This window comes from Podarcis filfolensis, assembly GCF_964270895.1.
Source record: "Podarcis filfolensis genome assembly, chromosome: 1".
Taxonomy (NCBI): domain Eukaryota; kingdom Metazoa; phylum Chordata; class Lepidosauria; order Squamata; family Lacertidae; genus Podarcis; species Podarcis filfolensis.
The window spans coordinates 121,419,016-121,445,895 of record NC_139604.1 but is presented as its reverse complement, the minus strand read 5'-3'; the positions used below and the strand labels follow the sequence as shown (position 1 = coordinate 121,445,895).

The following is a 26,880-nucleotide window of genomic DNA, read 5'->3' as shown; positions in this document are numbered from 1 at the left end:
ATTTTGTTGGTTGTATTCGACAGCAAACACTGTTCAGATGTAATATGAGGAATATTTAATATTGCTAATGCACAATTTGGGAATATCAGGAAAATGTTGCCTTTGCAGTCTGCAAACTTTGCCAATTACTAACTTACCTAGTTAGTTTGCTAATAGCCGCTCTGATGGTTTGTTCCTGGGTAAAAAGTGATCAATTTTATCCTCTCATATCTATTACAACAAGGACAATGTTTCTTCCTCGTCTTCATCTTCTCTGCTAGCCTTTTGGGAAGAAGTAAGTTCATGCTGATGGCTTTACCTCCCTAATCTGTAACCTGTATGTGTAAAATTGCCATCCTAAACTAGTGACCTTTTTTTTTTTTAGTTTCCTTTATACATGCTTATTAAATTATACTGAAGATTAACCGACTAAATAGAAATAGCTTCATTTCCTAAGAGTTCTCTTGTAAACTGCTCATTTGAAGTTGCTGTGGCAATTACAATGTGTATTAAAGGTGATTTATGCTTTTTAAAGCAATTTGTATTGTGGACAGCAGAATAGTGACAGGGCCAAAACTTTTCCTGTTTCCATTGAAACTTGCTATAAGATGAACAGCACATGAACTCCACTGTAGCATATGTATTTTCTAAGACCTTTCTTTCTCTAACAGCATCTTATTAAAGACTATTATTATTAAAGACTAGCTCTGTTATGTAAGATTTCAGAGCTCCAAAGTGTGGAATTTCATTTTGGTAACAATATTAGCATTTTTTAAAGGCCCATTATCTAAGAGTCAAAAAATGATTCTTCTAAATACACCTTAGCTCTGTACCTACTAATAGCTATATTTTCCCATTTAAAATTTGAATGAAATTTTGTGTGTGTTACATCTTCTAGCTGCTGAACAGTGTTTTGTTTTTGTTAAGTGAATTACCTAACCCAGTTCTAAATCTTAAATGAGTAGGCCATATAGTTCAGCAAAATAAGGGTTATTTTTATAACATTTTCTATCCTTTATTTAGATGCAACATAATAGTGCATTTCTGCATTTTCCTCCTAAGTCCTCAGTTTTGTTCTCCCCTCCCCACCAGAAATTTCATCTTTTAACAGTTTGTTTTAAAATACAGAAATCATTAGTACTATCTCCATATCTAATGCTCATTAAAGAGGCTTTAACAATAATGAACAAAGAAGATACCGTATAAGTCTTATTTTATGGTGATTGGGAGGGTGCATACACACACATACAGAGAGACAAAAACACACAAGCACAGTGTAATCACACACCTGCTATATGGAGGTAAGTCCTTGCCAGGCAGATCTGATCTTGTCTGTTCCTACAGTGAGTTAGAAGTAACCTTCAAAGGGTATTTGAAGGCCATGTATTAATACTTTACCTTAATCTCAGAATGAACTGATAACTTCACAATTTTGGGGTTTTCAGCATCAGCCAACTCCACTTATATAATATAGCTGTGGCCTTTGTTGGTGGAGGGTTTCCTTTTAGAGTGTAGGTGTTAACTAGCTTGACATTACAGAGCTCAGCAGAATGCTCTACACAAAGCATTTTCTGAGCAGACAGGCTCTTGTGCCCCAGGTGAACTTGGTTTTGTTCTGCTACTCAGGGATCCGTTGCTGGAAGCTAACTTCCTTTACTATCTCCTCTCCTCCAACCCACTTTGCAGACAAATTCCGTTAGTGAGCAGGAGGCACAGGGTTCTAAAGCAGAGGTCTCGCCATCGACATCTGTTGTGACTGCAGAGCAGCAGCAGCAAGAAGTAAGCCGCCGTTGTTTCATTAATACAGATTAAAGCATTTTGCGGAGCCCTAGATTTACAAATGTATGTTTACAGCCATCAGTCCGCAAGAAAACATTTTCTTTCCTCGCAGCTTCTTTCTGTGTTGACTTTCGTCAGTGTTTAAATGTACATGCTTTGTGAGCTCCCATTTGTTTTGCTCCCCTTTCCCTGGGTCCCTGTGTATCGCTGAGCTCCATCTTCTTCCTTGTTTACCTTCTGCTGCTTGCTAGAGTGCAGGCTTTCCTATGAGTCTTTCTGATCTGCAAACCTGCTTCTAGTAAATTTGGAACAATGCTGCGTTTTGTGATATCGGCTCTTACTCACCTTCAAAAAAGATACTCGAGTTGTTGCCAAACCAAATGCATATTGGATCCTGGAAGTATTTAATTGCTCAACTGTAGTTTTTTGCAATTCAGGAACCAAATCGGCTTCAGAGGATGCCTGCTGCTCCTTCCCCCACCATTCAGTCCATTTCTCTAGCTGTACCAAAGGTAGGGGGGACTTGTTGACTTGTTTTGCTTAGAACTTTTTTTTGGGGGGTGCAGATATGAAAATGATTATATCCCATTCATAAGCCATCTGTATGTTAATTTTGTCTGAGTTCGTCATTTTCATCTCTTAGGATTATTTCAAATTGGTCCTGCATAGCTGTTTACAAAGCCTTATGCAGTCCATTTGCCAGGTGTCCAACAGCCCAACAGGTCTGCTGTCTCCTTGGGACTGTAAAAACAATGGGGTTGTTAAACACACAGCAAGCCAGTATGGGGCAGATCAGCTGTGTATGATTTTGTAGGCTGCAAGTTGTGCAGGCTTGTGCTATTAAACACTCCTGTGTGTGGTGTCCTTACTCATTGCTTTAGTTTTGTTGGGGTGCCGGAATAGATTTCCTTTAGGTTGCAGTTCTGGTCTGCTTGGTCTGCATATAGTTAAAATTTGCCATGATGCAAAACTTTATTCAATGCTAATCCACCACAGTATATTTTCTGTGTTCATTTAAAAATTGTTACACACCCGTCACCATGAAGAGTGGGTAGCAAATATGCCCCCCCCCCCGAGAGAGAGCTTTCAGTGCTGAAAAACCAGTGAAAGAACCAATTTCAACACACTTGATCAGTGTACTAAGCAAAACCAAGGCTTAGTAAAAATATTGATCACTTCACTCTTGTCCTGGTCCTGCTGCTTCACTCTACTCAGAGCTTCCCATAGGGCTTTTCACAGACATCTGGTTGGATGCTATAAGAACAGGATGATGGACTAGATGGGCATTTAGCTTGACCTAGCAGTATTCTTATCATGTTCTTAGCTAAGTCGTGGTATGGCATAGAGTTGCATCTGAACATGGGCTTGTGGCTTGCCTCCCTCAGACGAACCATGAGCAGGAAGTCAAAGCACACCTTGGCTGAAATCTAGAACAAGTCAAAGCAACCAGTAGCCTAGGTTCAGATGTAGCACTAAGCCAAGCCACTTATATAAGGGCAAACATCTCTGCCCTCATATAGGTGGTGAGATCATCTCCCAATGGCAGAGCAAGGGAGTCCCAGTCTCAGAAGTGTGTCGCCCACTGCTTTTACCATGCAGCTAAGTGTAGGAATGAAAATAGTGTGATTTGTATAGAGAGCATATTTTTTAGCATTACTTCCTACAAGTATTCTAGTTAACAAGAGAGAATTTGAACTGCTAGATCTCTACATATTTTAAACATTTTGTAAGTTGCATTGAGTATTATTTCAAAAAGATGCTCAAATAGTAATAATAATAATAATAATAATAATAATAATAATAATAATAATATTCAGTACACAGTTCAGGAGTAATGGTTCCTGCTGAAATTCCATTGCAAGTAAATGAAGGCATAACCAGGGCCACCTCTTCAAATCAAGGCCCACTGAAGTGGGAACTTCTGCCACTGATACAATTTTACAATTACTTGTCATTTTATTAACCTTTTGAAAATGTTATTTACCCTGAATTTATATTCCAGCCTAAAGCTCATCAACTCAGTATCAAATCCTTTTCAAGCCCCACTCAGTGCAGCCACTGCACCTCCCTCATGGTGGGATTGATTAGACAGGGCTACGCTTGTGATGGTAAGTTGGCTTAAGTCTTCTAAGTACTCAGAGACTTAACAGCATAATTTTTACATCTTTATTGCAGCAAGACAGTTACCTGGAGGAAATGGTTATATGCCTCTTTAAAGCAAAAGGCTGGGTGATCTAAAATAGAAGTTAAAAGTGACTGCAAAGGAAGCTGAATATGATTGTCATTTGCGCCATATTTGAAGGGTCAGCTGCAGAAACGGGTTATTTACGTTACTAATGTGAGCCCATTAGTTCCAATTCCATTTTGACCCATAGAGTTGAAGCTGTGTTATCAGTCACATGTGTCAACTGTTTTAATCAGAAAGCCTCATGCTAGCAATACACTGTACTTGTATGATGCTGTGCTCCTTATTTTTAACTGAAATTTAGGTTTTATTGTGTAACAGCAAAGAACTTTGACAAGTTCACCTTTTCTTTCTTAGTGTGTTCATTTGCATGCCATGTTTCCTGCAAGGACAGCGCACCACAAGTCTGCCCTATACCTCCAGAGCAAGCCAAGAGACCCCTTGGGGTAGATGTTCAAAGAGGCATAGGAACAGCCTACAAAGGCTACGTCAAGGTAGGAAAATTATACAGGAGCAGAGGCAGGGAGAGAATTATGATTCTAACAGTAGTGTTAATTGAATCCCACCTGTCTTTAAAAACACTACTGTGTTTTTACCCCCAAATCCAGTAGCTTGATTGGCATAGGTTATTAGGTACAAACTCAATTAATTCATTCAGTGCCGTATTAAATAATAATCTTCAAGCATGGAAGTGTACAATAAAAAGTACAGTATATTGTGTAATTATTTCTTCACTGCATTTTGCTCAGGTGGGGTATAAAACCTGAAAGGAGGGCTTTGTTTGTTTGATCTGCACTTCACATCATAGATATATAATAATACATTTCATTCTTTACTGCTTTAAAAAGACATCACCTTTCTTTCAGGTTTCATACCCCCACTTCAGCAAAATGCAGAGATTAGAAAAAAGGATTTGGTTTCGTTAAACAGGAAGCAAGGGTACCGAAAGAACACTGTGTACCAAAATCATCTGTGTTTCTTGGTTCCTGTTGGTTTTGGTATGCTTTTGGTTCCTATTGCATCTCCTAAAATGTACTGTAATCGTGGTGCGCTCCATGAACTCGTGAGGCCCACCCTGCATCAAAGCTAGATGGAAAGTTGCACATGTAAATAGCTTTGTCACTTAACTAAGCAGCAGACTAGTGTAAAAAATAACTGTTGCTTTTCAGAGACGCGCAAGTATATATGAGAAAAGAATCTGTGTGTGTTTGATATCACATAAGATGGGGCATTAGAATTCCAAGCTGGAAAGTCCAACTGAAAATACAAACTTTATGCAGAAGCTAAAGGGAAGAAAACAAAATGCTTGTTATGTGTCATTTTAGCGTACTGCTTCTTTACAGCAGCAGTAGCTGGAAGGCATTTGATTATCATAGTATATTACAAAAATATTTTTCCTTTGGCGTACGGCTTAGTATCTTCTGCACTAGTATCTGGCATGCTAGAAGGGGCAAACTGCATAAGAGGATCTTCCCTAGAATTGTGCCGAAAACCCATTCTCTCTCTATCCATCCATCTTCCCAAATTATGATAAAGCCCCCAAGGCTTTGTTTACAATTTATAGTAATCCCCTTAGTGCTAATCTTTATACTAGTGAGCACAGCAGGTGATTTGATAAAAAGTTCTGGAAACTGGCAGCTGGATTGCCACAGACTGAAAGTTGAGAAAGAATTCTGGGAAAGGTGATAGAGGTTTGTTTCTAGCCAAACTTTAAATGGGAGAGAGAAATGTTCTCATCATCTTACGCTCTCTTTGATATTTTCCAGTTGCAATGCTGAAGTGCACACATCCTGAAGTTAATTTTGTAAAAGGGGAATGTTTTGTAAAAGAGGAATGTTTAAAAAATCTGTCTTCCCTGGAGTTTCTTTAGCTAGCTATATTTCCAGACACACTAGCATTTCCATGCTTGAATTCACATATGACTATGCATGCCGTTTGGTTTCTTATAGCTCCATGATCCATAGCACTCCAGAGTTCATCATGGAGGTCATAGGTCCTTCAATAAGCGCATCATGATACATTTGCACATGCATCTAAGCTCATGGTACTCATATTCTGTACAAGAAATTGTAGCACTATAATAAAAAATTATAGCACCAAAAATTGTAGCACTAAAAATCAGAGTCAAATGTAGCATGGAAATGTGCTCAAGGGTCCCGCTTCTGCTTTATCTGCTAAGATGTGAATGATGTGTGTGTGCATTTGTTTATTTACAGGTTCCAAAGCCAACAGGAGTTAAGAAAGGATGGCAGCGGGCCTATGCAGTTGTCTGTGACTGTAAACTATTCCTCTATGATGTACCTGAGGGAAAATCTACCCAGCCGGGAGTGGTTGCAAGTCAAGTCCTGGATCTCAGGTTTGTATTGGTGTAGTCATTTTGGTGATAAACCCCATTTTTCCCCCTTCGCATGGTAAATTTACGCGGGATTTTTTTGGGATACAATTAAGCAATCAGAAATTGGCATACAACTCCTTAATTTTCATCAAAATAGTGTACTGTGCTTTGTTATTTCAGGGAATGATTTGACAAAATGGCCATGTTGGTCTACAAAACGACGTTAGAGTGAGCCTTGCATTTGCACATGTTGTTACTGTGTTTGTCTGTTCCCTCACCTGCTCTCCCTGCTAAAATCTAATGGTTTACCTTGTTGCTGTAACTAGCTTATCTGTACCCAGGGTCTGCCTGGACTGCACAACCAAGAATTAACACCAGTTCGTGTGTTAACGTCCTAGGGAAAGGAGGCCGACTGCTTTTGCTTTAGCTGTACTTTTAAATAAGTGTAAAATCCAACACCAATTACTTGAATTATTTGGTTTCTTACCAGAGATGAAGATTTTTGCGTGAGCTCTGTCCTAGCATCGGATGTTATACATGCAACCCGCAAAGATATTCCTTGCATATTCAGGGTATGTTCAAATGCAGTTTTTATTTTACTGCAACTTCTTATTCTCATACCTTGCTTCAGTGAATGACTGATAAATAGTTGTATTGTCTGTCTCTAGTATAAATCTCAGTTTTAAAACATCCATTTAACATGTAGGTAGAGGGACACTTCTTGAAGATTAATCAATTTGCTGTAACTGATCTGTGAAGGACAGGCTGTGTGTTTACAATTCAATTTTTATATGACTAATTTGTGCTTTCAGATACTAAAATTAAGTGCTCGTATCTGGCAAAAAAAAAAAAAAATGGGACGCTGCTGAAATATATTAAGGTGGTTTATGCTAGAGGTGAGCAACATGCAGCGCCCTGCCCTAATTTCATATGAATGAAGGAGCACCAAGGGAGATGAAGAGAGTGGGAGGAGGAAAAAGGGGAGGGGTGGGAATGCTGAAATTAATGAAGCCATGGGAGGAAAGAGAATCCCTTTGAAAACAAGCATTTCTGACTTCTAGCAAAAGATACATGTTCCTTCCCCGGCAACCTTCTGGAAGAGGGGAGAGAAGAAGGGTGTCCCTGCTCATATTGGGCTCTGGCCATATCAACACCAGAATGTGGTCCCCAACAGATTACCCCTGAGGGAATGCCCAAAAAGATTTCCCACCCCTGGTTTGCACCACTCTGCCATACACGTGTATTAGACTAGGCTGTTGTCCTTGTCTAATAAATTAGCAGGGTGCATTGCCTAGTAGCAGGTAGGAGTCTAAACTAACTGTCTCTTCTTTGCGATTGTAATTTTTGACAACTGGCATATAAGGGCCACCTTTTTAAAGAGCAAATAAACAAAGAATTTAAAAAAGCGTATTAAAATGTAAAAAAGTAAGTTAGATACACTAATCAAAACTATTCACAACATCTGGAGGGCCAACAGTTCCCCATCCCTGCCGTATGGGACTGCATCTCTTTTCATTAACGATTCCTATACATTGATTGAATGGACCTATACCTACATATACCTCCCTAGCGACAACTAGTAATCTATCATAGGTACTACAGATGTTACCAACCTTTCATTTGTTTGCTTTGGGTCATAACACAGTTGGGACTTTCATACCTTTTTATAATAAGCATGTTAGGGGTAATGTAAGTTGAACGATTAATGCAAGTGGCCATCGTGCCGCCAGGCCTCATAATACATCCATGAAGAAGGAATTGTGGACATTTCTTGATCAGTATCCATAATCTCCAAGAGGCCCCTTGGAAATGTGCTTATCTCAATAGCATTTTGTACATTCTCCAGGCAATATTCATATTCTCCTGTCAGTATGCATAGTGTCAAGAAACATGCCTTTTTTACTGTTTCTCATTCAGAAGTGTGCAGTCTGTTCCCCCAGCTTCTTTTGGCCCACTGCGTAATGTTCTGTGGAGCACAACATACCAGCCAAGAAATAAGGAACGAGGCTCTAGACAAAGATTAACATTTTTCTCCCAGCTGTTTCCCCAGTCATATGAGCAAGCTGGTGTTATCATGTGGCAGCAGTGGGGCTGGCCAAGCCCCACCTCTCAAGTGATTTGCCTGCTCCCGCCACCATCTTTTGAGCAGCAGATGCAACTTTGCCACAGCTCCTCCCCAGCCAGGATTTGGATTGCGTTGCCAAGAAATGACACTGGCCCCATTGAATGTAAATTCTTGAGAATATTTCTAATGATCACATCTTAGATAGAAATGCAAGGTTGTGGGACAAGATAATGCACATCATCTCCCTAAACGTGCATCATGCTGAAAGTAATGCAGTGTGGACAAACAACATCCACTTCCCGAAATACCGTAAATGTGAGAATTTAGCTCAGCATTAAAATGGATTCTGCAAAGATTGCCAAATCATTGTACTAAGGGAAATGTTAGGAAGACCGAGGGTTTCACGAAACAGGATTTTACACATAAGACTTTAAGAGGAACTGGAAGGGCTTGTGTATATTGAAGCTGTCACTTTTACGAAGCCGTTGCGAGTGATGTATTTGCAACTTACTTTAGCCAATGTATTTCTCCGGCAATAGAGAGGCAGCAAATTTCACTTGAATATTTTCATCTTGCTTCCTCTTGCTGTCAAGGTGACAGCCTCTCTCTTAGGCTCGCCTTCAAAGACCTGCTCTCTGCTGATCCTAACAGAAAATGAGAACGAGAAGCGAAAGTGGGTTGGAATCCTAGAGGGGCTGCAATCTATTCTGCACAAAAATAAACTCAAAAACCAAGTTGTACATATTCCACAGGAAGCCTATGATAGCACACTTCCTCTCATTAAAGCCAGTTTAGCTGCTACTATTATAGGTATGTTGAATATAATGAGACATTTGAATGTTTGCTGTTACAGCTGCAGATGGAGCTAATGTGTTGCCTGTGCTGCCATCCTTGTGCATTTTTCCTCATCTGCATATGTGCCCAGAGAAGCTTAGTAGTGTGAAATTTACTAATTGATTTTTAAAAGCTAATTATGATTAACTCTGTTTGCAGTAGGCATCTGCAGTGCTTGAATGAATCGTCTTATTCTTATGCCCATTGCTTTTTGGCTTAAGGAAAAACAGCTAGCTCATACACTAATGATGCCTTAAAATGCAATTGTGCATATTTTCCCTACAGGCCTTCTCATTTGGGGGTATTATTTATTTTCATATTTATAGCCTGCCTCTTGGACAATGGGCCTCAGGGCAGCTACCAAAATTATCACAATGGCACCACATAAAAAAAACAGTTTTGGAGCAATAAATAAGATGCAATATTAAGAGCAGCTTAAAACCATAGAGCATATAGCTGTAGCAATGTAAATTACCAGGCTGGTTAAAACAATAATCCCCTTCACCCTCTGAACGCTTGCTGGGATAGAAATTTCTTCCTTGCTTCAGAAAGTGAAGATGAGACCAGCCTGGTAAAGGGGGAGGGCACTGCTATAGAAAAAAGCCTTCTCCCCACCAATCTAAATTAGAGAAGGAATTTAGAGTAGAACATCCTCTAGTGACTTCTGTGTCCATGGAGTCTGATACAGAAATGTTAGTTCCATTAGATAAACTGGCCACTGGAGATTTTAAAGGTTAGAATAATTCCTTTTCATTGGTGCCCAGAAATAAATTGGGGAGCCGGTACAGTTGTGAAGTCCCTCCAGCTCACTATCACTATCAAATGGGTCCCTTCCATTACAACAGCAGAAGCTCGCAATTTTCAAACCTGTTTATATTAATAGTGGTTTCCTCCCCCCTCTCCCCACTACCATTAGATCGAGATAGAATAGCAATTGGTGCTGAAGAAGGCCTCTATGTTGTAGACGTGACCCGTGATGGTAAGTGAAGTTCTTTCTATAATCAGCATATATTTTTTTTATTGAGCCCCATCACTTAAAATTTCCGTTTTAAAGTTGGTTACACAGCAGTCCATCCTATACAGAAAACTTGTTTATCTGGCAAAAGCTGGCCACTCTCAGTTGCCTTTTTGGCGGAAGAGAATCTCATTGGTCATCTTACCACTGAAGGCAGGTAAGGACTGTTTGCAGTTCCCCATAGACACCTTAGAAGTCCCTTTCAGTGCATTTCCAAACTCCATAAATGCAAAGGCGCTCCTGCAGTGCTAAGTAGTTGACACCCTAGAAGAATGATCATCCAAGGATTCCCCATACAGTTTGCACAGATGAGCTTTCGGCTATGAAAGAGGGGCCAGAAAAGGTATCTACTATTTTGCCTCTTTCTGCACACTTCCATGCTCATGCTAGCATTGAAACCAATATATGCAGGAGCGTAATGCAGTTTAAGGACATAACTGTGATCGACTCTTGTGCTAACGCTGGGCATGTTTGCCATGCCGGGTTTCATTGCACACGAAGCAAAAGTTTTAAAAGTTTGCAGACCTGCTTTATTGCTACATATTATATAGCAAATAGAGCACACACACATATCACCGGTGAAAGGGGAATGAAGTGGTGGTGATAAAGACTTTAATGGAGGCTTGCACCATGCCCATCAACACCTACCAGCTGTATATTGTGACCTGCCAGGTATTGCTCTCATACACCATTTTTGCAATCTCAGGCAGGCAGCAAAACCAGAAGATTTATTGAGCCCTTTGTGAAACCATAGATGTCAGCCGTATGATGTTGTTTTTGTGAGTCACAAGTTGTCCAGGCCATCTCTGCTGAGTTCACCCAGCATTGATTGCTAGTGCCATGGAGTAAACATGACTTTTGAAAGCATGTTAAATGTCAGTGAAATTTGTGGGCTGTTTGCTCCATGTACACTCTTGATAGACTTGAGTAATTGGAAACAGGTACAATTTTCTCTGGGTTACAGGAATAATGATTCTTTTTTCTCACTTGGCTGTCTGAAGGCAGTGGTGATTTTCAGACAAATATTTCTCCTCTCATGCTCTCATTTATTACAGTAGAAGTGAAAAATCTTTATGGCTTGTCAACGAGCTTTCAGAAAACTAACTATTTCAAATGAATAACTAGTCTGTAGACATCAGTATCTATTCTTCCCTGGTTAGAGGCTATTTTATTTTATTTTATTTTTATTTTATGGGTACATCTTGTGGCCATATTCTGCATGTCAATGTGACTCTCCTTATTCTAACAGTCTCATTAAATACTAGAATTAATTAGTGAGAGTGTGTTTATGTATGCACCTTGCATGCCCCTGAGGAAAATAATTCTATGATGCACCATGTTTTCTGGCAAACTAATGAATAGCAAAGTATAAACTCTATCACATTTTTCTCTCTACCAAAGAAAAGTAGAATACTTTCCTGAGCCTCACTCGAGAACCGTTCTGGCTTCTCTGCATGTGATTAAACTGAACAATAGCAGTGTCATGCTACTGCTGCAATGGAATTGTATAGGTTTGCTTCTGTTATCAAGGAAGTGAGTTGTACAAAAAACAGAACCAGCAGAATGAAATTTATGGCAGTATTTATAACGCTAGACAGAGAGAGTAAGAAAAACCAGAAAGTTACCTTTTAGCTCAGTTACTGTGAAGAAGTGGCCATAATTTTGTTAGTTGTTAACAAAGGAAGATTTTATCAGCCCTTCTTGACTGATAAAACCAACAGGGAGGGGACAGTTGGCTGGGCCAGGGAGGTGATTAATGCCTCCCTGCGGGTGGGTGGTCCCTCCTGCTTAAAGGCAGCAGTGATAAAACCATTCTTCAAGAAACCCCTCATGGATCTTTAAAATTTAGTAACTACCAGCCAGTTGCCAATCTCCCCTTCTTGGGCAGAGTTATTGATCAGATGGTTGCAGATCCTGACCCAACTGTACTGACTGCTGATTAGTTTTTGGACCCAATTCAAAGTGCTGGTTTTGACCTATAAAGCTGTAAATGGCCTAGGACCTCAGTACCTCAAGGACCACCTCTCCCCCTGTGAACTGACCCAGATTCTGCAATCATAATCTGGGGCCTTTATTTGTGTGCCTCCTCCACAAGGGGTCTGGAGGGTGGCAACGCAAGAACTGGCCTTTTCTTCAGTGGCTCCCCATTTGGGGAATGCTCTTCCCAATGTTTGCATTACTAGAATATATGTTCAGAATGGTACAAATATTTCAGACCTAAATAGCTGCATTTACCGTATTTTTCGCACGATTGGACGCACCGGACCATAGGACGCACCTAGTGCTGCTTTCCCCACCGCCAGCCTCAAAGCCGGGTTGGAGAGTAGCGGGAAGGCGTCGCGCGCCTTCCTGCTGCCCCCCCAATCTCTGGGGCAGGCGATGGGGGAAGCGCTGCTTTCCCCACCGCCAGCCTCGAAGCCGGGTTGGAGAGTAGCGGGAAGGTGTCGCGCGCCTTCCTGCTGCCCCCCAATCTCTGGGGCAGGCGATGGGGGAAGCGCTGCTTTCCCCACCGCCAGCCTCCAACCCGGGTTGGAGAGTAGCGAGAAGGCGTCGCGCGCCTTCCTGCTGCCCCCCATCCTCTGGGGCTGGCGATGGGGGAAGCGCTGCTTTCCCCACCGCCAGCCTGGAAGCCGGGTTGGAGAGTAGCGGGAAGGCGTCGTGCGCCTTCCTGCTGCCCCCCATCCTCTGGGGCTGGCGATGGGGGAAGCGCTGCTTTCCCCACCGCCAGCCTCGAAGCCGGGTTGGAGAGTAGCGGGAAGGCGTTGCGCGCCTTCCTGCTGCCCCCCATCCTCTGGGGCGGGCAATGGGGGAAGCGCTGCTTTCCCCACCGCCAGCCTCAAAGAGCAGACTCTCCTGGCTTCAGCGGAAGCAACGCGAAGCCTCCGGAGCGCAGGCTTCTGAGGCTTCGCGTTGCTATCACTGAAGCCAGGGAGCCTGCATTCGCTCCATAGGACGCACACACATTTCCCCTTCATTTTTGGAGGGGAAAAAGTGCGTCCTATAGAGCGAAAAATACGGTAGCTTTCATGGGATTCACTGACATTCACATTGCATCTGGCCAGTTTTAGTATTTCATATATTGTAATTGCAGAATATTTTATTTGAAGTAAAGCTCAGTGTAATGTTGAACTCCATCCTATCTTTCAGTCTTCACTTTTTCTGCACTCAATGTGTATGCCTGCTGTCAGACCCCTCCAACCAGGTCAAAGAATTGTTTTTTTCTTTAATGCTGCATCATCCTCACCTATCTTAGCATTTCCCAGTATCTTTCTTCCCCGTTCCATTTGTTCATTAATAATGAAAAACCTTTTCTTCATAAAAAATGAGTTATTAATAGAATAATAACTTATGTGTGTTGACCTTTAAAATACAATGTAAAGTGCATTTGGCGTTTCCCTGGATATAAGAAAATAGGAAGGTTTTGTCTGTTGGCGCTGGGTACCTTAAAAATATGTTCACTCTACATCAGGGATGATTGATTGGAAGGCCACTAACTAATTTATGGTGGACAGCATAGTACTATGTTACCTACAAAAATACTGGATTGAATGGGCTAATCCAGAAAGGGAAATATAGGACCATTTGACACAGTTTGGTTATACCTTATTGTTAAAAGATGAGAGTATGTACTCCTGCTTTGTATGTTTAAAACATACCAGTGGTCCATGGATATTGCATTTTTTTTAAGAGGTCAAAATATTCTTTCTCTGTAATACTGCAATATTGGTGTACAGTTTTAAGGGAAAGTTGAGAGTGGGACTGGGTCAAAACTATGTCTTCCTACCATCAGCCTCCCATAACCCGTGGCCCTCCAAAAGTTGAGGACTAGAACACCCATCATCACTATCCATTGGCCATGCTACATGGAACTGGTGAGTCTTGTAGACCACAACATCTAGAGGGCACCAGATTGAGGAAGGCTGCTATCACTATGGAAATATGCATATATCCTAAGTAATGACATTGCTGACACTTAAAATGGCTCAGCCTGTCTGCACTCCTATCACTTACTCACATTGACCTGTTGTTTTCACAGTGATCGTCCGAGCTGCTGACTGCAAGAAGGTCTACCAGATAGAGCTGGCTCCCAAAGAGAAAATCATTATCCTTATCTGTGGCCGGAATCATCACGTTCACTTGTATCCCTGGTCCTCTCTGGATGGATCTGAAGGCAGTCTTGATGTTAAGCTTCCTGAAACTAAAGGCTGCCAGTTCATTACAACTGGGACACTGAAGAAGAGCTCTTCAACAAGTTTGTTTGTGGCAGTCAAACGGCAGGTTCTGTGCTATGAAATTCATAGGACTAAACCTTTCCATAAAAAGTTCAGTGAAATCCAGGCACCTGGCAGCATACAGTGGATGACAGTGTTCAAAGACAGGCTTTGTGTTGGCTACCCATCTGGTTTCTCTCTGTTGAACATCCAGGGTGATGGACAATCTATAAACCTGGTAAATTCCAATGACCCATCGCTTGCATTCCTCTCACAACAGCCTCTTGACGCCCTTTGTGCTGTGGAGCTCAGCAATGAGGAATACCTGCTTTGCTTCAGCCTTTTGGGAGTGTACGTTGATGCGCAAGGTCGAAGGTCACGCATGCAAGAGCTAATGTGGCCTGCAACTCCTGCTGCCTGTAGTATGTATATGTTTTTTTCTGTTGCTGCTTCACTTGTCTGAAAAATAATCGGCAAATAACTGTTTTAACCATCATAGTTTTAAATCGCGCTATACCACCATTGTTTTTGATGGCGCTAATATAGACCTATACACGTTGAATAGGGCTTTCAGTGCCTACTAATTATGACAGCTAAGTGAAGGCTGTATTGCTCTACATACCAGCTGCTAGGTGGCTGGGTGAGAGGAAACCTTCATAACCGACCAGTTACCAATCTCCTCTTCTTGGGCAAGGTTCTTGAGCAGGTGTTCACAGACCAAATCCAGGTGCTCTTGGAGAACACTGATTTTGTAGTAAAGGCTTAATTGTAAGATATGAGCCACCCCCTTAAAACATGTACTTCTCATGTTGATAACCAATAGTTTAGTTCAGTCAACTTCAAGCACAGTGTGTAAATGTGTACTCCCTAAAACATCTGACTGACCTTTTCAAATGTCTTGTTCTAAAAGGCAGATTTTAACCCATCTTCTCCTAATCACTGTACAGTCATACCTTGGGATTAATACGCTTCAGGTTAAGCATTTTGGGGTTGCACTTCGCCGCTTGCGCATGCGCAGACGCTCAAAATGATGGCATGCGAGGAAGTGGTGAAACGTGACTCGCAGCGCATTACGTTCGCTTTAGGATGCAAACAGGGCTCCGGAACGGATCCTGTTCGCATCCAGAGGTACCACTGTACTGTGTGAATGTGTACCCTGTTGTGTTGATAGTGCTAGTGCACAGAGGGGATACTCCCTGCCCTCCCACATTTTTGCAAACCTTTGTTAGCCTTGTCCGTGGGCCTTTTTTATGGCATGCTCAGTCCTGTCTGGGCTTGTTCTCTTGCAGTTTGCTTGCCCTCCCAACTGCGATCTGTAACAACCACTTCCAACAAAGCGGGCTCACATAACATCATGGAAGTTATTCCGGGGGGGTGGGTGGGGATTAAACACTTGAAACATTGAAACGTTTAAGAAATGTGAGTAAGGCAGTCAACAAAACTAAAGAGTGGCTTAGACTTGCCACGTCTTTTCCTTTTTCTCCCTTAAAAAAACAGCACCACCTGAGTCTTCTGTGCTTTAAGCAGCTGTATGGCAAACATAGCTGCAGCAGCTATACCTTTTCCAGTAATGGGAAATACTTCAGCTGGTGCACATCTCATGCATTCAACGATTTAAGGCACAGGAGCTTGTCCTTAACAAAAGTGCCACCCCTGCAGTAGCTGCTAGCTGTGATGGTTCCAGCTAGAGGCTGGAGGCGGGGGGGGGGGGGGAATAGGAGAGCTGTTGCTATCAGGCGCTCCATTTTGAAAGACCACTGGTAAAGACCATGGGGGAGGGCTCTTTTTCACGAGGGACCCAACCACGCGTTGGGAGAAATGGTCTGCTGTGTTTCCTCTGAATCACTTCTGAAAGGGGTTTTCTTGTATAAGCAACTTCCTATGACCATAGCACACCACACTTCTCTTTGGGAAAACCCCATAGCTTCTGGAGTTCACCTCATCCTCATTCAGCGACTGAGTGCAGTGACCTTTCTATTCCCCTCACTACCAGGTGCAGCAGAAGAGATTATGCCACACTCCTCCTCCTCGCTTCTCCCCCCCCCCTTTTCTTTCTTCCAGAGCAGTTGGAAATTCTGTTTAAACTTTCTAACATACCCAGAATGCCTTCCTCTGAGGAAGGTCCCCCTTGACCCTTCCTCAGAGCAAGGCATGGCAGAGGGGCTGAGGCGGAGAGCCCAGGGGAAGCCATTCCTCCTTCCCTTAGCTTGCCTCTTGGAAGTGACAGCCCTGCCCACGTCTTTCCTTCTTCCTCTGTATTTACGCAGATAATCTTGCCTGTGGAATAGGTATTTCTGCCTTGCTACCGTGTAAAAGGACTTGTCAGTCTTGTTCTTCTTTGCAGGTGTCTTTTATACAGCAGAAAGCAAGTCAAATGCATCTCCCAGAAAGTGTGTCATAGCCAGCTGGTGTTTGGAAACCATAAATCAAAACACCTACTCAGGCAAAGGGCTGTATTTTTCCAAAAAGGCAGAAATGAAGGCGTGTAGCATAGCTACACCTCTAACTGAATTTTTTTTACATATTTTTCTCATTCTAGATATGTTGCTAGACATATCTAGTACTGTGCCTTTTAAAGCACCTTCTGAAGCAATCTTGGCTTTCCTGTAGCCTTCCAGTCTCTCTCAGAAAAATAAGACTCTCCTCCCATCTTCAAAGAATTAACCCTTTGAAGGCATAGCTGGTAGATAGCAGGGTGGATTGTTAGGCTGGACCCGGGAGAAATCTTCCAGCCTCCGTTTTCTGTCTTTAAATGGGAAGGATGACCTGCCTTGCAGGCTGGTGGAGAGGGGCCATTGGAAAGGACCCTGCAGATTTAAACTGCTGATGATCTATAATGAAATGCTTGCAACAAAATTGCTTGCTCCAGAGAGGCCTGATCTACAACCTACTTCACAACCTTTTTTCTGTATGGTCTGTGGCAACAGAGGAAAGGCTTTTCGCAGCACTCGTCCCCCAACTATGGTATATAGTATAGCCACATTGCTATCTTTTTTGTGCCCCCTTAAAAAAAATTGTCCACCTGCTCATTTTTTGTGCATTTTTTATTATTGTCATTGATGGTTTTATCTATTTTGTTATTGTATTTGTGTTGCAATATAACTGATGGCACACTGTGCTGAAAATCTATATAGAATGATGGGAGGTATAAAAAGGGTTTCAAATAGACAAATACCTAGATAGGAATCTGTCTAGGCTGTACCAATGCAGGATGGGAGGGGGAGGGTGTTCTCATGATGGAATGCTCCCTTTACAATAAATCTTTCCCACACGAAAAGCTAAATGTCAGGATGAAGAGTTCTTAATATGCTGACTGCCAGAATCAATGCCTTTTCATTTACTTATATCAGCGAGAACTAGACCTGAGAGATGGCTTGAGAAACAGTAACAGTTGAAATAATGATGGTGCTCAGCTTTATCTCAGAAGTATGCAGCCATAACCAGCTTTCGTATTTTCTCTCTAGGCTGCAGTCCATTCTATTTAACGGTCTACAGTGAATACGGTGTTGATGTATTTAATGTCAGCACGATGGAATGGGTTCAGACTATCGGCTTAAGAAAGGTAAGTAGCTTGCCCGTACTGTAAAACACAGTGCCTTATTCGTTTACTCCAAACTTCTTGGCAGTGTGTTGAGGATGAAGTTTAAGCTTCCCTTACTTTGTCTCCATAACAGATCAGACCCCTAAATGTGATGGGCACACTGAATCTCCTTAACTGTGAACCTCCTCGACTGATCTATTTCAAGAACAAGTTTTCAGGTTAGTGCGTTCGGTCGGGGTGGGGGGTGGGGAACATACAAAGGAAAAGGGATAAAGAAGAGTGGTTGTAATGTGTTGGTGATGCAGGGAAGGCAAGTAGAGTCTGTGTAAAATTACAGCCATGTGTAAAAAATTACAGAGGCAGCCATGGGTGGCTAGCCTCCTTCACCCCAAGGGCCACATTCAGCCTCGGCCTGCCCTCTAGGGGCTGCATGCAGGTAGTGGATGTGGTTAGCCCACACTCCCCACATGTGTGCATGCAGGGCACAACTCTGTAGATCAGATAAGAGAGGGCTGTAACCCTGCCTCACTCAGCAAAGAGTCCACCTGGTGCTTTGTAAATTCCTAGGTTCCTCTGCAAAAAGAGCTTAAGGATTCCACAAAGGTCTCCTGCATGAGTCTCCTTCACCGCAGCAGGGCTTGTACAGACCTTCTGCCTAACCTACCTCAGGGCTGTTCTGTTGTGAGGATATACTAAAGAGGGGAAGAACCCGAATAAACTCCATTATGTCTTGTTACAGCAGGAGCCGCCCTTAGCGTGCCGGAGACATCCGACAACAGCAAGAAGCAAATGCTTCGCACCAGAAGCAAGAGAAGATTTGTCTTTAAAGTCCCCGAAGAAGAAAGAATACAACAAAGAAGGTGTGGCTTTACTATTTCTCTCCTCTCTCTCTCTCTCTCTCTCTCACACACACACACACACACACACACCACAGTTGGTGGTAAAGGAGACTCTACTTATGCAAACCCATCATTTAATGTCTTTGTTGGTTTAGGGAGATGCTCCGAGACCCTGAACTCCGATCCAAAATGATTTCCAATCCGACCAATTTCAACCACGTGGCTCATATGGGACCAGGAGATGGGATGCAAGTGCTCATGGATCTCCCACTGGTAAAACTTCTTGTTCCTAGGGAAAGCAGATAGGCAGGCCTATGCTCAGCCCGCATATCTTGGGAACAAACTGGCAGAAGAACTTTATAGCTTGAGCAGAGCGGCTGTTCATTTTCTAAGGGGCAGCTGCAATGTTTAATCAGGGCTAATACAGTGGTGCCCTGCAAGACGAATGCCTCGCAAGACGAAAAACCCGCTAGACGAAAGGGTTTTCCGTTTTTCGATGCGCTTCGCAAGACAAATTTCCCTATGGGCTTGCTTCGCAAGACGAAAATGTCTTGCGAGTCTTGCAATTTTTTTCGCTCCCCCCCCCTTTTTCTAAGCCGCTAAGCCGCTAAGCCTTTAATAGCCGCTAAGCCGCTAAACCGCTAATAGCGCTAATCTGCTAAGCCGCTAATAGGGTTGCTTCGCAAGACGAAAAAACTGCTAGACGAAGAGACTCGCGGAACGGATTATTTTCGTCTTGCGAGGCACCACTGTGTACGTCTTGGAAGGGATCAGGAGGAGGCCTTGGCCATGCCTGCTCTCTCCCCACTTTTCTTCAGCTCGCTTCACTGTAGGGTGATGCAAATGACAGGATAGTTATTCAGTTGTAGGATGTCTTCTAACCCTGGGAAATCAAACTCCCTTTTAAAAGGGATTGTATCTCCTAGGAACCCCCCAGGTCTTTCCATAGTGAGAGGAGCAAGCATGCCAGCCCAACCCCTGCGACAAATCTTATCCAGGAGGGGAAGGGGAGGGGAGGCAGATGCCTGAGCAGGCTGTGTGAAAACTCTCTTTGAGAATACCAGCACACGCACACGGCACTGAAAGTAAGCAGGCATCACTGCCAAGAGTGCAATAGTGTTTTCTAAATAACTATTCTCTCCTCCTTCCTTTTTCTTGTTTGTCTTGTCTAAAATAACAGAATGAATTTCCTTCCCCTTCACTCTCCCGACATTCTGCTCTGATATCACCTCCAACAGGCTTTGAGCACGTCTATCACGAGCCCTATCTCTGCTGAAATCTTTCTCCAGAGTGACCATTCTTCCTCACTGCTTTCCTCCTCTTCCTGTCCCTCCTCTGCTTCTGTAGCAAGGGTAGGAGCAGCTCTTTAGGAACTGGATGGTGACGGTGGGCATTATGCCTCTCTGCCAACATTAAAGAAAAGTTGGGAGGGGGCACTAGCAGTTTGCAGAGAATTACTAACCTGTATATATATATAAACTAGTGCTTGCTGCTCTGAATCCTACACTCGAGTTAGCAGGTTGTCCTGCTAAACCCCTACACAGACTAGATTATGGTCCTTCCAACAGCAGGTGGCAAAGGGAAAGCTCACTGGAGAATGCTTTGAAAGCAGTATTTACTGTTCCAGGTGTCAAATATACCATAGCTCAGAAACAATTTTCATATGTTTGTAATTGGAAAAAACATTGAGGCATGATCTGCAGTCAAACTCCATTCTTTTCTTTTACACAGTCTGGTTTACTGGTGAGTTCTGTTATCCTGCCTCCAGCACTTGGAAGGAACTTAGACTGATGACTCAGTTTTGTTTCGCTTGCTTTTTGGGAGGCGGGGGGGGGGAGAGGAGGGATAAATTGCCCCCTTGTCGGTTATTTGAATGATGTGCCTTTGTGTTAAATGGCCCTCTTTAGCAAGCAAAGCTTAGTTTGTAAAAAAATACCACCATACAATAGCTCTGAAAGCAGTATTCCTTCGGTGTTTTAAAAAAACTCTGCTAAATGTTTCACTGAGAAAGAAAATAATGTTGAAAGTGTCTTGTCTAATTGTCTGTGGCTACATTTCTGCTGCAGAGTGTCTTACCTCCTTCACAAGATGAAAAGGCTTGTCCTCCCACGACCAACATTTCACGCCAAGCACCTCAGAGAAACAAAAGCTACATTTCGTGGCCATCTTCAGGTAACAGTAGAAATGGATCTATTTATATCCTGCAGTTTTGTAAACCTATCAGAGTGGAGAGTCTCAAACATATTTGCTTTACAGGTGGCAGTGACCTAGGAGCAGCTATGCCCTTGAGGAGTATGTCTGATCCAGACCAGGAGTTTGACAAAGAGGTGAGATCTATCTGTAGACACCCTTTGATTTCCTCATATTGGTGCATAGCTCTCTATGCAGTCTGGAAAGAGCCTTCTACATATACAGCAGCTGTTTGGTTATTTGTGTATATCTCAAGTGCCAGATCTCAGGTTTCATAGACCTTCAGGAATCTTGATTCTAGAAGACTCCTTCACTACAAAATACTAGGGAGAAATGTCTTGAAAGCTCTGATTCCCAAGAAACACATGCTCAAACACTTTGTGGGTGTCTTGGCAACAGTTCATAACTGAGGATCCAAAATAGGTGATAAGCTTTAGAACAGTGTTTCCCAAACTTGGGTCTCCAGCTGTTTTTGGACTACAACTCCCATCATCCCTAGCTAGCAGAGGGTGGGAACTGTAGTTCAAAAACAGCTGGAGTCCCAAGTTTTGCAAGCCCTGCTTTAGAAGAACACAGCCTGGATTCCTTATCCGAGCCCTCTTGCCAGCAAGTTGGTCTGCCACCTTGCATCAACTTTTAGCAATGTTCCTGGAGTGTTAGAGAGATTATCAAACAGTACCAACTGCATTTTTGAAACTGGTTCCTAATTCATCAAAGACCAGGACCTGCCATGCCTGATTTTAATGACATGTACAAGGAACATAAGAGGTTGCCTTGTACTGAGTGAGACCATTGGCCAATCTGCTCTATATCGTCTGCACTCATTGGCAGTAGCTCTCCAGGATTCAGTCAAGTTTTTCCAAGCCCTGCTTGGAGTTGCCAAGGATTGAACCTGGGACCTTCTACATGCAAAGTGTGTGTTCTACCCTTAGCTACAGCCCTTTCTAATCAAAGGAAAACAATTTTCCCAGTGGAAGATGTCTCTGAGACTGAAATCAGGAGCAAACATAGCCATGCTCTGGTTTCCTAATTTGTGGGTTCGCACAAATGCTTTCCTTCCATCTCTTGCAAAATTATTTTTGCAGTTGTATCATAGAATGCTAATACAGCCATCGCTGGATGGCTGGACCTTTTAAAGAAGCCTGCAGCTTTTAAATCTGTTCTCCTCCTCCGATACCCTCTAGCACTGTTAGCAGTGGCAGTGACGGGGCTGTTTTATGAATATGTAGTGATTGTAGCCTCTTTGTTAGTGAAGGAGCCATTGGGGACTAAAGTAACGGCCAATAGTAAACAAAATTTAAGGTAGTATATTTATATGTCAGTTTTCAACTGTAGTCATGAAAGTGCTTTATAGTATTTATAAAATGCAGGGTACGCCACAAATGACATGCTCAAAGTAAAACAGGCAGGCTGGAGCAGGAGCTGGCATCTTATGTTCCAGTTTACCCATGGCGGAGGAGGCAGTCCAGTTGCATCAGGCTCTGAGGGTCATGTTTGCCATCTGCTTCCCTTACCCTCCTATTCCTTCCCACCTGTTCCTTCCATTAATGGAGGGGCTTCCAGTTTTGAGAGAGGTGGAATAAAAGATACCTTTAAATATACAATAGTGCCTGGTGGGTGTCGTGGAGGAAAGAAGCATGTGTTGGGAAGGTGCATATGAAAGGATGAAAGTGAGCTTCAAAGCATCTACTAAAAGCTCCCCAAATATCTGTTGACCCTTGCCACTTTCCTACTGAATACTGCACTAGAGAGAGCCACATTTGTGGAAAGATCCAGCACCCTTTGGGCTGTGGGCTGTCACTGGTGTGTGGTGGTTGTTGTTTTTTTAAATTTCTGCCATCTGCACCTTGGGTCAGCATTCTGTTAATTTTGCCCCATGAGGACTGCAGAAACCACACGGCTGCAGACTCCATCCATGGTGACCCAAATAAGAGGCGAAGCTTGCAGCTGCAGCCCTGAGAATTGCCCAGCAGGTTGCCATAAGTGTCAGGTTTTGAGGTGGCATTTTCAGTTTATGCTTACAATAGTTAAGATCAGAGCATGTGAGCTATTGCCTGTATATCAACAGTGTGCTATGAAACTCGGTGGCTCCTTGCCTTGTCACAGCTCTCCCTTAACAGATCTTGCCTAAATGATAGTCTGAAGTTGCTGTTTACACCCACAGCAAAACCTTGCTGATGGTATCTCTCAGTGATATCGGCTTTTAATCTGTTGGCTAAATATAAATTCTTCTTCCCCCAATTAAATGAGCTGGCGTGGCAACAGTTCTGCTGTACTTTGCAAAGAGCTAACTGCATTCCAAAATGCTGGGAAAATGTCCAAGCAAATGGCTGAAGTGAAAAGGGAAGGGCTACACCACAGAGCCATCAGCAACAAACTAGAAAATAATGCTGGCTGGATAGGCGCAACTGACTGTCCAGTAAATTCCTCATTTTGGGCTGCCATTTGTGTCTTCCCTGACACCATTTGCAGTCAGAAACCTTCAGTTTCTTTCTTTTTCCCCCCTTTTTTTCTTTTTTGCTGTCAAGGACATAACATAAATAACCAGTGGACAAATTCATCTGCTGTTTTACATAACGGTCTTTGCCCCTGCTTTTCCAAGCTACTCACTACTCACAACTGAGTGATCCTTTCCCCTATCTGGGGTTTGTGGTGGTGGTGTGTTGCTGTTGTTGCTTTTAATGTAAAACAGCCACCCAAGGCTGCTGTCAGGAGCAGGAAGAGAGATGGGAGTGGATACACTGCCTTTAATACTGTCCAGTCCTGCCCCACTCCTTTCCCACCTGTGGGGGTGAATGTATGCCCATTATGTTTTCTCCTTGTGGATGAAAAAGGTGCTGCTATCCCCCCCCCCCCCGAGAGAGAGACTTTTCTAAAGTAGGAAGGCTGCAGCATAAAGCTCAGAAGGATCTATGGAGGGTGTTTGTGCTGAACACTCCTCACCCCGCCGTTTCTCTTTCCCTCTGCAGCCGCTTCCTAGGACACTTTTTCTCCCATTTTGGCTTCATGTTTATCACGACAGCAGGCTGGATGCTCTCTGTGCAAGGCCTTGGGAAATGATGAGCTCTGGCTTCTGACTGAAGACGGTTTAATGCATAGAAACCTACAAGGCAGCTGCTTGAACTAGAGACGGGCTAGTCTTTCGAAGCTCTCCTCAGGTTGGGTTGAGGGTCCCCTGACCCCAAATCCAGAAACTCTGGGAAATTTCCCCCAAGACCATCTAAATGGCTCAGAAGATTTACTCTCAGGCAGCCCCTGGGAACACCACACTTCCTTGCAGGGCCTTCCGCAATAGGACTATGCTGAGAAGAAAGACAGGCTTTCTTTTCATCCTTCCCCCTCTTCTCCCTTCCCTCTTATCACACTGTCAGCCAGTTGTCCACACTAATAGGTGCAATTTGGGCCCAGTTCTTTCGGGAGCTCTTGCTGCACTGCCTCTGTCTCCCATCAGAAGCATCCTAATGGTTTCAGGCGCTTGACATGCAGTATTTTTCCTCCCCCCCCCCTTTTTTTTTTTTTGCAGCCTGACTCAGATTCTACCAAACACTCGACTCCTTCCAACAGCTCGAACCCAAGCGGGCCCCCAAGTCCCAACTCCCCACATAGGAATCAGCTGACGCTAGACGGGTTGGACCAGTCGACCTGCGATGCATAACACTACGGCTCCCCCCTCCCTCCCCAAATCCTGTTCGGGACCATCGGCATCAGGAGCAGCTACTCCACGGAGTATTCAGGAGCAGGAGGCCCGTCTCCAACAACAACTGTGCCAAGACTTGATACTGAATTTCTAGTGTTGCACAAAAGTAAATTCTATAGTTAGAGGTGTAGATTTGGGAGAATAAAAAAAGGAGGAGCGAGTTCTTTATTACGACACGGATCAAGTTGTTACTGTTTTTTATGCAAAACTGTTCGTTCTTAACCCTATGGTGGATCAATTTCTGCACAGACGTGATATTAATGTGACATACACTACAGGTTTTTGGTAAACAGTCTTCATATTTAAGTTGGAAAGAAAATAGAGAAGAGTCGCTGGTAGTTTTTTTTTTACTACAGTGCGGTGTCAGGAATATTTTTCTATAGGATGATGTAATGTCTCGTTAACAGGAAATCCTTTTAGGGGGGGAAATGGTCCTTTTGAGTGGGAAGTAAAAAGCAGGCTATAAAAGCAGGCTAGTTGCATCCTTGGCTAAATATATTCTAAATATATTCTGGTTGTGTGTTTTTTCAAGTTTTAGGAGAATGATAGGAAGCTGTAGGGCCATTCCCAGCATCAGTAGAAGTATGTCAGGAAGTTGAAAACCGAGGTTCTAGTTTGTGGCCTTTTAACTTATTTAGCCATTACATACATTCTCAGCTTTGTAAATGTCCTTCTCCCAACTTTTTAGTCATGTACATAAAACTATTGCCGGTAACATTTTATCCTTACCCTGCTTTTTTAGACCTCTTCAGTTCATCATTAGCCGGGGCAGGGCTTTAAAAAAAAGATGAAAAGAAAAAAAGACTGCTGTGAAACAGGTTTTACTTTGCTTTTCCTGCTACCACCTTCGCGGACATTCTTGTAATTCCTCTTTTTGTTTTGCTTTTGTTCCAGTGTTAAAGATACACTACATTAAGATAAAATAAAATACGCTAGGGAGCGTTCTCTTGGGATCGCTCCCTTGAAGGCTGCTTATGCGAAGGGATTGTGTAGTAGTACTTAAACCATCAGTCTATCTTGATTGGTAACCAAAGTGGAAACGTTGAAGGATGTGTATATGAGGGTGCCTCATCTTCTCCCCACCACCACCTTCCCCAGTTCATTGTATCCTCGCCTGCATGAAGACCCCATGATTGCTAATCAAAAGTATTGATCATGTAGAGAAAAAAGGAAAAATGCACAGCACACTCCTGTATATTTTGCTACGGCCCATGTGCAGCGGTGACATATTGCGTGTATATTTAATCTCATGCTTCCATGTATTATACATTTAGTAATTTTCCCTCTTCCCCACCTCCACCTCTCCACACCCCCTTCCCAGGGGGCGGGGGGAATTGTGATCATGTTTCATTTAAAAATGCATGTGTAATTAATTCTGTGGCTGGCATATCCAGTTTGTCATTGTCACATTAGTGTGCCTTCTGTGCCAATTTGATGACAGTTGGATGTCAATTGTTTTTTTAAAAAATCTGGTTTCTATGGGCTAATGCTATACCAATGGCTAATACTCTTTCCTGAAACACTGTATAGGACATGCACTTATCCCTAGTTTTAAATCAAGTGGCTCTAGTCAACATTTAATCCTGTTACATTAAGTGTTTGACAATACTTGCTCTTTTCTCAGATTCTTGATCAATGAAGCTCAATTTGAGCTGGACACTACTGCTTTTGGGGTTTTCTGGTTTTTACACCTTTTTTTTTTAAATGTAAGTCTGAAGTCTTTGTAATTATTGAATTGTGAGAACATTTTTGAACAATTTACTTGTCAATAAAGCAGAAGAGGAAGGTTTTAAAAAGTACCCGGAGCTCCTGTCTTCGTTCTCTGGACAAGCATGCGTTGGCCTCTTATACCGGTCTGGTTCATTTGAAAGTCACCAGGACATGATTTGAAAGGGGAAGAACAACCCTGTGTTCTGTGTTTCACCTTCAACCAACCAAATACGCAACCTCGATACAAACAGCAACTCTTAAGTGGTCTTCTGAGGACGAGAAATGTATCAGCACCTGAAGTTGCTTCCTGTAGCTTGCCGTAGTCTTTCAGTTCCTTACTAGAGATTGCAGAAAGAGTGGTAATTGCTGCTGATGTTCTGTTGCTCTTTTCCTTTGGCCCAAGGGTCATCCAGTAGACTTGAGGCCAGGTCAGAGCAGTAGACAGCAGGCAGCTTGTCTTGGAAATAATAGCTAGATGAGAATGGTATTAATAGTCTTGA

At 42.9% G+C, this 26,880-nt stretch overlaps 1 protein-coding gene across 4 annotated transcripts in view; it reads left to right on the top strand.

The window, feature by feature from the left end:
- CDC42BPB (CDC42 binding protein kinase beta) overlaps window positions 1-26,469 on the top strand; it is a 102,238-nt gene extending 75,769 nt beyond the window's left edge. The window contains exons 22-38 of one of the 4 annotated variants that reach the window (XM_083609380.1): window positions 224-274; window positions 1,666-1,758; window positions 2,196-2,270; window positions 3,761-3,866; window positions 4,301-4,437; window positions 6,160-6,299; window positions 6,769-6,850; window positions 8,937-9,153; window positions 10,094-10,156; window positions 14,229-14,825; window positions 17,868-17,965; window positions 18,078-18,162; window positions 18,687-18,804; window positions 18,939-19,056; window positions 20,850-20,955; window positions 21,040-21,110; window positions 24,497-26,469. In XM_083609380.1, coding sequence (XP_083465506.1) covers window positions 224-274; window positions 1,666-1,758; window positions 2,196-2,270; window positions 3,761-3,866; window positions 4,301-4,437; window positions 6,160-6,299; window positions 6,769-6,850; window positions 8,937-9,153; window positions 10,094-10,156; window positions 14,229-14,825; window positions 17,868-17,965; window positions 18,078-18,162; window positions 18,687-18,804; window positions 18,939-19,056; window positions 20,850-20,955; window positions 21,040-21,110; window positions 24,497-24,628 — 2,289 coding nt within the window. In that variant the 3' untranslated portion in view covers window positions 24,629-26,469. Of the gene's footprint in view, window positions 1-223; window positions 275-1,665; window positions 1,759-2,195; window positions 2,271-3,760; window positions 3,867-4,300; window positions 4,438-6,159; window positions 6,300-6,768; window positions 6,851-8,936; window positions 9,154-10,093; window positions 10,157-14,228; window positions 14,826-17,867; window positions 17,966-18,077; window positions 18,163-18,683; window positions 18,805-18,938; window positions 19,057-20,849; window positions 20,956-21,039; window positions 21,111-24,496 lie in introns of all 4 variants that reach the window. The other 3 variants (XM_083609379.1, XM_083609381.1, XM_083609382.1) reach the window with 3 other exon arrangements.
- The last annotated feature ends 411 nt before the right edge of the window (window positions 26,470-26,880 follow it).